At 30.1% G+C, this 14,439-nt stretch overlaps 1 protein-coding gene across 2 annotated transcripts in view; it reads right to left on the reverse strand.

Moving 5' to 3' along the window:
• The window catches only part of LOC127738314 (uncharacterized), a 94,579-nt gene that overhangs the window by 59,104 nt on the left and 21,036 nt on the right, over nt 1–14,439 (reverse strand). Inside the window, exons 9-11 of one of the 2 annotated variants that reach the window (XR_007999986.1) lie at nt 13,393–13,556; nt 12,579–12,681; nt 10,949–11,467 (exon numbers count right to left, since the gene is read on the reverse strand). Coding sequence is in view for 1 of the 2 variants with exons in the window: in XM_052249516.1 (XP_052105476.1) it covers nt 11,174–11,467; nt 12,579–12,681; nt 13,393–13,556 (561 nt within the window). In the remaining variant the exon portion in view is untranslated. Of the gene's footprint in view, nt 1–9,926; nt 11,468–12,578; nt 12,682–13,392; nt 13,557–14,439 lie in introns of those variants that run through there. The other variant, XM_052249516.1, reaches the window with a different exon arrangement.

Consider the following 14,439-nt stretch of genomic DNA (forward strand, 5'->3'; position numbering starts at 1 on the left):
CACAAGTACCCTATTGATTACATATGAGGACATTTAAAGGAGGTTAATATAAGGACTGGGTAAAACAAACATGAACATAAGCTTGTTTAAATTGTATAACAAAATACAACAAATTTAATTAACACTTTAAAAATTAAAATGACATTTTAATGATTTGTGCAATCCAGCCAAGATTTCTACAAAAATTCTAGATTTTTATTGTGGAATTTCAGAAAAATCTAAGGGAGGATCTACTGTAAAATCAGTCAGGTCATGACTTAAAACATTCTTGATATATTAATAAAAAATGTAATCTAATAGTTGTAACTTCTTATTTTCATTAAGAATATATAATTTTCAAATCCCATACTAATTTTATTTTTATTGCTTCAATTATAATTTAAAGTTTAATAAATGATATCCACACTTCAATACCTTCCAAATGTGTTTTACAAGAACTTATTTTTACTAGTAAAATACATACATGTCACAGACCTGTTAACCCCTAACTGGATATGCCAGTCATATCATAGCAGAATACTTGCCTTGAATTTTGGTTCAATTCCTGTTTGGCTCAAACCAGACTTTACAATTAGTATATATGTTGCTGAGCTCTAAGCAAAAAGAGTTAAGATTGAATTGTTTACATCTAATTCTATTGTCATTAGATTGATTGATTGATTACATGATGTTTAAAGCCACTTTCAGCACTATTGTGCTATTTTGTGGTGGTCAGTTTTTATTGGTGAAGGAAGCCACTGACCTTCAGTAGGAAAACTGACAATCCTAGTCAATTAAGATTGGAGCCGAGCGCATCTGCCACATGCAGGATTCGAACTTACAACCTCAGTGTTAAAAGGCTAGTGATACAGTAGTTCGACTACTTAGACCACTGGTCCACCAAGGCCCCCTATATGGTCATTTCAGCTGACATCAATCAATTACATAAACATTATACTATGAGATTTTTATTTAGCATGAGTTTTAGTTTCTCAGTTGGAAATTATTCTCACTGCATTATCATGATAGATGTGCCCAAAAATTTCTGTCCAAAATTCTTATGCTTTTATGGCATTATGATCAGTTCTCTATCAGACCTTTATCAAGCCCGGACAGAAAACTAGGATATCCAATGACCTGCAATACTATTAAAAAGTTGCAGTAGGTAGATTCAATTATCTCCCCTTAAACAAGTTAGACAGGGAGTATATTCCTCATGATGTGTTCTACAATTGTGTAAAGTTTCATCAAAAGCCTCATCTAGCCCTTTAAAGGAGTTGGGCTTACAAGGCACATTGACAAATAGTCAGACAGGGTAATTCCTATATATCAGAGAAAAAAAACTTTGTTTGTATAATAAAGTCAAAAATACTTGAGTGTAGAAGTGCAAAGTAATTTTATCATACCTTACTTTAATTCAAATAACCTCTGATCATGCAATAACTATTATAAAGACCTTTAAACACATATATGAAAAAGAAATTACATGTATATATAAGATGAAAAGTGATAAATTTTTAGGCAATCCAAGGATACCCTTAAGTACAATTAAACCATACTCCAGATTTGTATTTTCCATAGGAAACCCTGTGTTGTCGAAATATTTTAAACCTCCCACTAATATGACTTCTGGCTTTATTCAAAATATATTGAAGAGACTGATGTACCTTGATCATTTTCCTTTCTTAAGATCTGCAGCTGGTAAATAATTTAAAAGGAGTGTAAAAAGAGAAAGCTGAAATTTTCTGTTGGTACAAGAACACTTCAAGAACTCAAGCTTGGATCACATACGAAATTGCATCCTTAAGTATTTTGAGAATAAAAAGATGATAGATCTGAATAATAACTGAATGCATCAACAGGAACTGGTATCCATAATGAAATTACTGTCTCATCAACAGATTAAGCAAAATCATTTCAATTTAGCATCCTCAGTACTAACATAAAATTCAGAATAATATAAAAACATGTGTAACCAGAGTTCAAATACTTCTAAACCAAAAAAATCTGGTATATTACGAAAATGTATAAATTCTCCTTTAATGTACAAAATATTGAATTTTCCATTTTCGTTTAATTGATGAAATATCAGACCAAATTTTTTACCCCGAAACTTATCATTAGAGCATAAAGCAAGAGTAACACACTCTATTCAGGTGTCCTCAAGTAATTTGGTCTCATTATTTCAGTGGTATGTGAGAAGTAAAGTGTTGATTAATAAAGATCACATTAATAATAATATAACAAAAGATCACCTTACAAAAGTCCAAGTGATCTATAAAAGAGTAGAAACTGAAAGATCAGAGACTTTCAATATATCTTTTGAGTCATAGACAACAATCATCACCCGGATGTTCAGTTTCATTTGACTGACCCAAAAAACTGACAACTTTTATATCCTAAAAGAAGGACAGAAAATATTTATTACTATTATGTCACTAGATTTGAATTTAAAATAACAAACATGTTTTTCACTTGTAACCTTCAATGAAAACAATAAATAAAGGATTAGATCAACTGTCCTTGAATTTCCTGTTTATGTACTTTTGGAAATTTGGCAAAATATCTAGAAATATTACTCAACACAATTTAAGCAATAACTGAAACTAGATTCTGCATGTTATGGAACTAGACTTAAAAAAAAGGAGAAAACAAAAACTTTATTGCTATTTAGTCAAATCTTAAACAAAGCAGTTACTAATTCGACAGCTCCCTGTTGGGCTCAAGTCTCAAAAAACATAGATTATCAGTAATGAGCTGAGGGAAGAAAAAGTTTAGAAAGCAAACATTTTGAAATTTTGATAATTTATGAACTAATTTTTATAAGACAAACTTAAGTAAAAAAAAAATGCTTTGTTTGAAGAGTTTATGATAGTTTTAACATGTCTCTTTACTAAGTTTTATGCACACTACATAGTTTCAACAGGGCCCCAGATAGCTTAGACTGGTTTGTGTGATGTCTTAAAAAGATGTGTAATATCAGAGCTTATCAGGATTGGAATTTATAGCAGTAAGGTGTATTTAAACATGCTATAAAATATAAACTATAAAAGCGTGATTAAAGTGACACATTTTCTTTGACTAAAACAGGCATTGAAATACAGGTTTCTGATAGCTAAACACTGCAAGATTTCAGGTATAAACATAAAATAAATGTTTCCCCAAAAAATTTTACAATAATGCTCTGCCATCTAAAGGATTCAACTGAATGCTTTATTTCCTTATTATAACAGGTAAAATTGTTGATAATAACTAACCCAGAGGTTTCAGAGGAGAAAAATTTTGAGAATGCTTAAATATGAGATCTCCCTTGAGGCAACACTGGACAAATGGCCTGCTCATCAGTTATTTTTCTGAAAGAGATTTATATTTAAGAATAAAAAGAGATGTGGGAGATATGCAAAAGAGACAGCAATTTCACAAATCAAATAACTAAAAGACATCTCAGGGGTAGATCCAGGATTTTTAAAAGGGGGCATAACTCTGGAAAACGTGATAAATACTGCTTAGCGAAGGCAGTCTATTCTTTTTTTTGTGTGACTATTTTATGCTAAAAAAACATATAAATTGTGAGAAACATGATATTTTTTTTTGGTGGTCAAGAACAAATAAAATTATGTAGAGATCAAACTAGTTTTTGAGATCTCAACACTCCCCCTTTTAATCTTATTTAGCAGTCTACAAAGACACAAAATATAATAAACAATAAAAATTCAGTATGCAAACAAGGCAAGTAAATACAAAACATTATCAAACTATATATCAATGCTTGTACTTATGAGTAGATTTCATACAGCAACCTCAGAAACAGTACACTGCAGATGAGGATCCAGGATTTTGAAAAAGGAGGGACTGCGGGCCCCTAATTAGACAAAATTTGTAGTGGAAGCGGTAAAAAGTCAGGATTAACCATAAATAAAGCTCCATAATCATCAAAATAAACTGTTGACAAATAGATATGTCTCGCCTGTCGGCATAAAATTCAGAAAAAGAAAATCTGATGGACAGCAACATTGCTAATTAATTCAAAGTCGCTGGACCAACTAGTGGGTAGGGCCTCGAAATGGTTGACAAACTGAAATGTACAAACAGCAATGTAACTTTATAGAAAATATTGTCTATTGTAAGTAGTTCTTATCAAACTAAATTAATCATAAAACTTAACATTGAAAATTGTTAATTGATTGAGAGTCACTGAACCATGGCCTAGGAGGCAGGGCCTCAAAATAGTCATCAAACTGATATGTACTGATAGCAATGCAACTTCACACAAAATATCATTGATCTATCACAAGTACTTCCTATCAAACTAACTTAAGCAGAAAACTTAACCTTGAAAATGGCTAATCAAATCAAAGTCACTGGACCATGGCCTAGGGGGCAGGGCCTCAAAATTGTCGTCAAACTGATATGTACTGAAAGTAATGCAACTTCTTACAAAATATCATTGATTTATCAAAAGTACTTCCTATCAAACTCACTTAAGCAGAAAACTTAACATTGAAAATGGCTAATTTAATCAAAGTCACTGGACCATGGCCTAGGGGGCAGAGCCTCAAAATTGTCGTCAAACTGATATGTACTGATAGTAATGCATCTTCATACAAAATACCTATGATCTATCACAAGTAGTTCCTATCAAACTAACTTAAGCAGAAAACTTAACAGTTGTTGATGCTGTCATCGCGGGAAAAGCAATCACTATGTCCTGCTTTCAGCGACTTTAATCACAGGCGAGACAAAAATTATTCAAATTTAAGCAATAAGTATTTTTGAACATAAAATTTGTACAGATTTTTTTTTGGTGGCATCTGAACTGGTCAACAGATATACTGGTATATTTTTGTTGTACTAATTAATATTTATGTTAAGGTGGTTTTGCACATTTAGTTATATCAACACTACTAACATATTACATTTTTCGGTAAAATGGTCATGTTTGTTCCATAAATCACATTGTCATCTGCACTGATAAGGCTCAGCATATTATTTATCAAGACTGTATATAGTATGTTACAGGACTAATAAATAGGACCCATCCAGCAACTGTCAAGATGAAGAGCAGGGATAAAAGTGCTGTTCCATTGATATATTGGTTCTTCAGATTATTTTAAAGACACCCAAGAAGAATATACTCCAGAAACTAAATTAATTTGTTTTGAAGATATTTGTTACAATATAAGTCATTTGCTTCATAAATTAACTAGTATTTAAAATAATTCAACCAACCATTTTAGAATATTTCTGTCTATTACAGTACTTTTGGGCACTCATGGCCTCTAGAACTATTGTTCAAATAATAGCAAATAATAATGACTGGAAACTGAGCAAATTCAAAAGGAGAAAAAGAATTGTTTTCTGTAAGAACAAGAGTGCACATGCTGATATGACTAGCCTGCTTTACTTATAATGATTAAATTTATGTTGAAAGTCTGTAATAAGTAGATTTTACTATAATTTTCAGATAAATTAACATTATCAATGATCTTTGTTAATGAAGTCTAGGTCAGATGAACCCTGTCAGACATGTACGCCTTACAATCTTACCATACACCAAATATAGTTAACCTATTGCTTATGGTATCCAGGAAACAGAACTAATTACGAAAATTAAAATTGACCAGTGAACCATGAAAATGTGGGAAAGTCAGATGAACTCTGCTAGACAACATGTACACCATGCAATCATTCCATACACCAAGTATATCTGGCGTATTGCTTATAGTATTTGATAAACAGACAAAACCTTAACATTTAACCAATGAACCATGAAAATGAAGTCAAGGTCAGATGAATCCTGCCAGACAGACATATACACGTTGGAATAATTCTATACACCAAATATAGTTGATCTATTGCTTATAGTATCTGAAAAAAGACCAAATAAAAAAAATTAACATTGAGCAATGAACCATGAAAATTAGGTCAAGGTCAGATGAAACCTGCCAAACAGACATGTACATATTTCAATCATTCCATACACCAAATATAATTGACCTGTTGCTTACAGTATCTGAAATACAAACTTGACCACATAAACTTAACCTTGATCACTGATCCATGAAATAAGGTCAAAGTCATGTGAATCCTGTCTGACAGACATGTAGACCTTGCCTGGAATACCATATACCAAATAAAGTTATCCTTTTACTCATAATAAGTGAGAAATTCACATTACAAAATTATTTTTTTTCCAGCAGTCGCTGAACGATAAAAATGAGGTCAAGAACAATGGACATATGCCAGACGGAAACTTTGTAACATAAAGCATCTGCATACAAGGTTTGAGGCATCAAGGTATTCTACCTCCTGGCAAAAAGTTTACACTGTTACCGCTGCCAGATTGTAATCATTATGTTTTGTATTCTGCTACTTTTGTCGCAGGCGAGACAAAAACCTTTACATTACTTGCTACTTAGAAGTATACATTTTTCAAAGAAACAATGGTTCAAGTAAGATTTCTCCTACACAATATCTGGTATAAAATGTCTATTATCAGAAAATTAATATTAAAATGATCTTAAAGGGATATATATCTTTTATCAAGTATATCTACTGAAAACCTATTATTTTGATTTTCAGAACTTCATTTTAAACACTTAAATTTAAACAAATATCTGATCCCTGATATTGTCACAGTAGCAAATCTTTATATGATGACAATTACAAATAAACATTTTAATCTTTTTATAGGGAAACAATAATACCAGTGTGACACTCAGTGTATTGCTTTTTTAAGATATTACATGATATTACAAATTGACTTACTTATGCAAATTTAAAAAAGGTTAATTGACTCATTTATTTCTGCAAGTAGACACTTATGACCAAGACTGACCAGGGTATGTAAATAAAATAAACTAGATTTTAGTATTAACTTGTACCCTAATTTAACATCAAATAAATATTTTACCAGGTGACCTTGCATCAAAGCAGAACACTTTTATCAGTACATATATCATCAGGTACAAACATCTTTATTCATGTAAAAGACATTTATCATATTTAGTTATTTCAAAAACAAATTAAAACATTCTTTGGTAGTACTTTAAGAGTATTTTATCTTGAGAAATTACATAATTATTTCATAATTTCCTATAACAGTATCTTCAGATGATATCAAATCTCCACTGAATATATGGCAATAAGTACAAATACAGAACTCATATGAAAGTTTGATAAATCAAAACCGTATTTTTCTAAAGAATGCAATGGGAAATTTCTGTTAAGGATGTTCGCTACTCTTGTTTTTGACTTTTTGTCAGATATTCGGAATCCTCTAGTTTTATCCATGTGGTGCCAATAAAAATTTTGACCACTGACCCCTACTTTTCTTTTCATAATTTTATTGCATATAGTTTTAAAAGTCATTTTTAAAAATTTTATAAAATTCTGGTTATTTTTTCATTGTTTTTGAAAGGAAAAAGGTATCAATGTTAAATGTATGAAAAATCTAGAGAAAACCATTTCCCGCCAAATTTTCAATTGATTATATCTCAAAAGCTAGAAAACGGACCTATCGTTTTTTTCTATTTTTTAAGTTCCCTTATTCATATTCTTTCAATCTATAACAGTCTTTTAAAAACCTTGTTATTTTGAAACAGAAGAGCGAACATCCTTAATTGAAAAAGATTATAATTTCTTCAATTTTCAAGTTTTTCTATCCTTTTATTTTTTGTCTCAGGAGGGCTAATAAATATTGTAATGCAGCCACATCTGACATTAAACAAAAGTTATAACATCAGGCATCATTCCTTTGATGTCTCCATTAACCTTTGAACTTCAAAAAGATAATGTACTTTGTCAAATCTGGCTAGGATTTTATGAGGAGCCTTGTAATGCATTAGATAAAAAGAAATAAAACCTAAAAAAAAAAAAAAGGTTTTTGTTCTTTTTAAAGCCATCTAGTTTATGTAAGCCATCCTAAAAAAAAACAATTATAAAAAAAATTGACATATAGGAAAACATCATGTTGGCCTTTTGCTCTGAAACAAGATACAATGTAGTCCACATTCTTTTATTTAGTGGAAGGATCACTGTATTATATTACATGTCAACTAGAAAAAAGTTATCTCACAGATAAATAATCAAAAATATCAGCGAAACATTATACAGTCACAAAAATTACACAAAACAATGGCCAATCTCCAACAATAGAATTGTATATCATTCATAAAATATCATTTTTTTTTTTGGTGATTTTTTTGATGATTTTTTTGCTGTATCCAGTTTTTCTTTATCTACTATAGTCTCCCCCCAATATGTAAAATGGGTTTAAAATTATCATTAAAGGGCAATAACTCCTATAAATAGTAGACTGACAATTTCAGCTATGTTAACTTATTTATAGATCTTGTCCAGCTGATTAATTTGCCTTTAAAGTTTCTCTCTATCTAATATAATTTTCAAGATAATAGGCAAAAACCAAAAAGAAAATGGTTAAAATCCTCATGAGGTCATGTTGGTTTACAAGCAGGATCATCAGACACATTTTTTAAACTAGATACACCAATGACAATTTTGGTAAACTTTTATTCCGATTAATCCAGTTGTGTCAGAGGAGGAGGATTTAGTATAAATTTACTGAAGATGGACAATGACAGACAACAACAGCTGCAAAGTGATGAGAAAATCACCGGGTGAGCCAAAAATTGGAATCAACTTAAATAAATGAATCCATAGTATGCAACAGGTCTTGATATAAAAGTCATACTTTTTTGTGACTCTAATAAAGATAGTCACGGTAAAAAAATAAGAACGTATAGTAAAGTTAAAAATAATTTCGAATTAAAAAAATATCTACTACTGGACTAAAGTGTTATTTTCAAAATGGTAAAAATTAGAATTAGTAATAGCAAATTACTAATAGAAGTTAGTAGATATACTAAAACGCCTATAGAACAGAGAATTTGTCCACTCTGCAAGGATGGAATTGAAGATGAATTCCATTTCCTCATCAAATGTAAAGCGTTAGATTTTAATAGAAATATACTCTTTTGTAATTTAAGTGATATAGTCCCATCTTTTGTTAATATATCAGAACAAGATAAATTTAGTTTCATTTTGAAAAGCAATGATACTAACATATGTACTGTATGTGTAGCTGGAATAAGCGATATGTATGATAAGAACATTTATTTATTTAGCAAACATAATGTTGTTAAGAACTGTTATAGTATAAACGCTTATTGTAATAGCTTGAGAACACATAGTATGAATAATACCTCCATGCAATGTAGTTATACTATAAAATATGCATCTCTTATCATTGAGAAAATATGTCTTTGTATATTTGTCTTTGTTTTTTGTTTATTGTTGTATTTGTATTTTGTAAATGTCAGCTGGTATCATTCCTGTATTGGAATTTACACAAATAATATTATTTGATATTTGATATTTGAGACTTTTTACACTAGTGTGATTGATATTAAGTGAGTTTTGAATTTGATGCTAAGAATATTTTTATCACACTACACCTTCTTTATACTAAAAATAACATTTTTAGAATGGGGACCTCCTTTATACTAAAAATAACATTTTTAGGATAGGCTGAAAATTTTCACCAGCTGATCAGTTGAGAGAAATGATTTCAAAATACAGTTAAAAAAAACTGTTTGGTTCATTGCTTTCAAAAATATTAAAACTTCTTCCATAAACATAAATATGAGTATTTTTGTTCATTTTTTTCTCTAAATTTCACTTAAATGAATAGTTAGAATGGAAACATTTCCAGCCACAAATCAATACCAATCTTTGGCCAAATGCCTACACTTATCTCCCTTCCTCCCACATGTATTGATACTACAAAAAATACCTTTAATTTGGGGATTCAATTACATGCATAAACAAATATTTTAATAGAAAATTATCTCATTATTCATCCACAACCATTACACACTTTTGATCTTTTTTTTTCTTTTCTTTTTTTTTTTTTTTTGGGGGGGGGGGGGGGGGGGGCATCTCTCTCAGTCATTTGGTGAGGGGGGGTTAAGGATATTTTGCATCATTTTCAAATAATCATTATTGTCAAAGACTTTTTTCAGCAGACCATGATTAACTCTCTAAATTTTGTTACACTTATAACGACACTGATCCTTACCAATTTTGACCATTCTCATTGCACTTTGGTCTTTTATGTAAGAGGTAATTTAGAAATTCAGTGTAAAAATTACTTGCTTTATTTCCAAATATTGAACTATTTTGCTTTCAACTACATTTTGATATGATGCAATCTTATAGGTTATTTTGATCAAACAAATTTTACTATTTGTCAAAATAAGATATAATTATTTGGTTACTCACTATCATCACTATAATTAGTCATGAAAATTTAAAACTAACATTTGAACAATCATTAGTAATATTGACATCTGCAACTACTGCATAAATCTATTTATTGCTACAAAAATTCCAGAAGACAGTTCAATGACTTTTACACTGCAATGAAACGGTAATCAATCAAAGAACTGTAACTCCTGTATTTTCTAATAAAATTTTGACAGTTATTCATATTGATCACCAATTTGGGAGAAAGACGTTTAAAAAAAATATAAAAAATGTTGTTGCATTCAATGTTTTTCAAGAAACCTTGCATTACTATTCCTTTCTTTTTTTTAAAACTTTTTTAGTAACATAACCTTTTAGCTTGTTATGTGAATCATTCGAAATGACTTTGAGAATGACTGAATTTGTGAGTATCAAGGTGTTCACTAAAAGGAGCATTAAGTTTCAGTCCACAACATGTATAACTTTTCCATAGAACTTTCAGATGACCTTAACCAATGACCTAGATATGAAAAAGGATTAAGTCCAATAAAAATTGGATGCACATGAGACAGAATTTTATTTTCAATATTTACAGCCATATCATTCAACATTTTCTGTCATTTGCTTTCAGGATAGAGATCATTCAATTCATACACTGGTTTAAAATACAGAAACATTTCACTGGTAATTAGAAATAACTTACTTATACATTGATACTAGTTGATCTGTCTAGTAATACTAATACTGCCTTATGAGTAATTTCATCCATCACCATTTATATGATAACTGTAGTATTCTTCAGATCTATTATGGTTTGCATTGTATTTATGTCAATGTATCATATTTTTCGGTAAGTTCTGAAAGGTCATCTTGCTCTTTATCACATAGTATTTTCATTGCTCTCTTCACCATGCTCATTCAAATCACTCTAATTTTCCTCATGTTCTATTATCTCACTATGGTGCTCTGGATGTTTGATTAGTTCTTTATGTTCTCCATGATATTCCATAAGATCATGTTCCTCATGATGTACCATGAAACCATGCTCCTCTGGTTGTTCTACTATAAGATCATGCTCATCATGATGTTCCATGAGACCATGCTCCTCTGGTTGTTCTACTATAAGATCATGCTCATCATGAGATTTTTCATCCTTGGTGTCAGAATCAGTTAAAATGGAATGTATTATGGATTCCTCATATCCAGGCCAGGTCTTCATTTCCTGCAAACAAACAATTTCAATAAAATATGAAATAAACATGCAAATGAATATATTCTTGTTTTCATTATTTATTGAGATAATTGCATTACAGTAGAAGTTTCCTATAATAACATTCTAAAAAAAAATAATCTTTGCTACATATTGATAAACAGTTAAGTCATGAACACAATGTAACTAAAACTCTTTCCATACAGCCATTTTCAGAGTGTTCCACAGATCTCATCATGGTATTTCAAAGTAATGTCTGGTCAGTTTATAAAATTATGTGAGAGGAAATTATTTTTAAAAGAATGATTATCCATTTAAACATTATACTTTTTTTATGAATTTCACATTAAAGTTTATATCCAAATACCCGGTAAGGTCTGTTTAAATTTGCCTGGTGACTTAAATTAAAAAAAAAAAATCTTTTCTGTGTATCAATCAATTTTGTTAATATGCTACTCCTGAATTTCTCTAGACTAATGTTTCAATAACATACACAGCTAGTAGAAAAATAAATTGAGGTATACATGTGAGGATTTATTCCCATATTAACATTTTAAATCAATTTTACACATAACATCTATAGCCTGCTGTCGTCCTTGGTTGTTACAATAGGAGGGAAATTATAACTTTACATGACAGAATTTTTTTGACACTTGATTTTCTACAGCAAATGTGTACAGAAAGTGAGGTATGCATCTTTAATGAACTTTATGTGTTTACAATAATTAAAAAAAAAAGTTTGAAACCCTCTTGGTTACAAGCAGGAGAAAATGGTTAAAAATTTCAATAACTTCTATTACCCGCCCACCGCCTCTCCCACATGTATATGCTGTAAGCTCCATTTCTCCTTACTGCAACACAGCCAAGTATTGTTGAATAATTTAATGTTATCATAAATCATTTCCATTTTATCAACCAAAGAAAGACAACTCAAGTCTGAAACACTTTTGAACTACTTCTAATAAAAAAGAAATATGAAAGTTATACAACAAAAAGACTTTTTCATACATAAAATATGAAAGAAATTTGGCATTTTAAGTGAAAACCATTTGTCAAATAGTTATATCAGTTACATTGACACTGAAATTGTCATATCACAACATTTTTTTCTTTGTTTACTTACTGTGTATATCTGTAAATATTGTTGTGGGGTTATATCCACTAGTCTGTCTATCATTAAAATACCCATACATACAAGATGTATTCCACTGTCAGGGAACATGTTACTGAAAAATACAAAACTGTCATAAAATATCCATTGTTTTGCTAAATTTTATAATTCAAGGGTTTACATTTATAAGCCTACTACTTGGCTGATGATACCCTCTAGGACCAAATATCATCATAACCTTTCGAGTATTTTGAAACCTTCCTATTGTTAATTAATACAAGATGACAAGGACTTCAAGTATTCTGGAATCCTGGTTCACTATGTGAGACTTTGTAAAGATTGATTCAGGTTAGCACTACAGGTACCTAGATCACAGTCTTTTATAGAGAAACGGTGTTTAAGTCGAGATATTCTAGAATTGGCTAGCAGACCCTTAAATGAACAATCAATTTATATTTGTCAATACATACAGAAAATATTGAAATGTGTATATAAAGGAATTTGCTTAACAATTATAAATAAAAGAAGAAGTTTAAAAATTCTAAAGACACAACCAAAGATGGTGAACTGATACGAAACTCACAAAAAGCCTGTAGTAACTACTAATTACTTTTTCTATATCTGCTTTTATTTGGCTATACATGTAATATTTTAAAGGATAATTAGGTTTTTTTTTAAATTGCTTGTTATCGATAGATAACCAATGATGGAGTCAAAAAGAAGGCAATTTTTGAACAAGATGAATTAAAACTAAAGGTTGTAGGAAAACAAAGTACATGTATTTTTCTTTCATATACATTTATTTCAAACTTCTTATGTCACTTACCATATCTTTGGAATCAATCTTTCCCTCTTTTTCTTTGAGATAACTTGGAATAAGAATTTATAAAGATGATGAAAGTTGTCCACTTCTCTTATAACATGAAGTCGTGGAACCACGTGGAATAAATAACCATTACTTCCAGTAACAACATCATCTGGTAACTTCAACTAACAGAAAAAAATCCTTTTACAAATACTGTTCCTGTATGGTCCTTTCTATGGGGTTGTAAATTAACCTCAATAGGTTTTTTCCCTCAATCTAGTAATTTTTAAAAATCCGGGACTGCTTTTTGTCTTTAAAGGAAAGAAGTTTTTTGTCTTCACAAGATAGAAGTAACTTTACTAGATGTTTTTTAAGTTTATTGGTTCTGTAATGATTTGGAAGATGATATTTGAAGTGTTAATAGCAAGATTATTTTTAAAAAAGTAAGATACATATCATACAAAATAATCACATAACTAAAGTCAAAGGCAAATCTCCCACTCAAAAAGGAGGTAGACCACCAAGGTCTGAAAAGTTGACATGTGTCAATAATTAAGATCTTATATATTATTTTAGCAGTTATTTTCATCATAAAATGTACTAAAAATATTTTATATGTCTGTTCTAAGTCAGAGTCTGTTTTTCATTTTTTTTTTTGTCATTGGTATCTGATTGTCATATTTGATTTTCACTTTCTGTCATTGGTATCTGATTGTCATATTTGATTTTCACTTTTTGTCATTGGTATCTGATTGTCATATTTGATTTTCACTTTTTGTCGTTGGTATCTGATTGTCATATTTGATTTTCACTTTTTGTCATTAGTATCTGATTTTCATATTTGATTTTCACTTTTTGTTTAAGTATAAATCAGGTTGTTTGTTTTCTTGTTTGAATCGTTTCACACATTGTCATGCCTGGGCCTTTTATAGGCTATAGCTTACTATAGAGTATGAGTTTTACTCATTGTGGAAGGCTGTTTGATGAGATATAGTTGACTTCTTATGGTTGTGGCCTGTTATCGATTTCTTGCATGAAGAGATATTTCTTGTATCACACTGCACAGAG

This window comes from Mytilus californianus, unplaced genomic scaffold, assembly GCF_021869535.1.
Source record: "Mytilus californianus isolate M0D057914Y unplaced genomic scaffold, xbMytCali1.0.p SCAF_4, whole genome shotgun sequence".
Taxonomy (NCBI): Eukaryota; Metazoa; Mollusca; class Bivalvia; order Mytilida; family Mytilidae; genus Mytilus; species Mytilus californianus.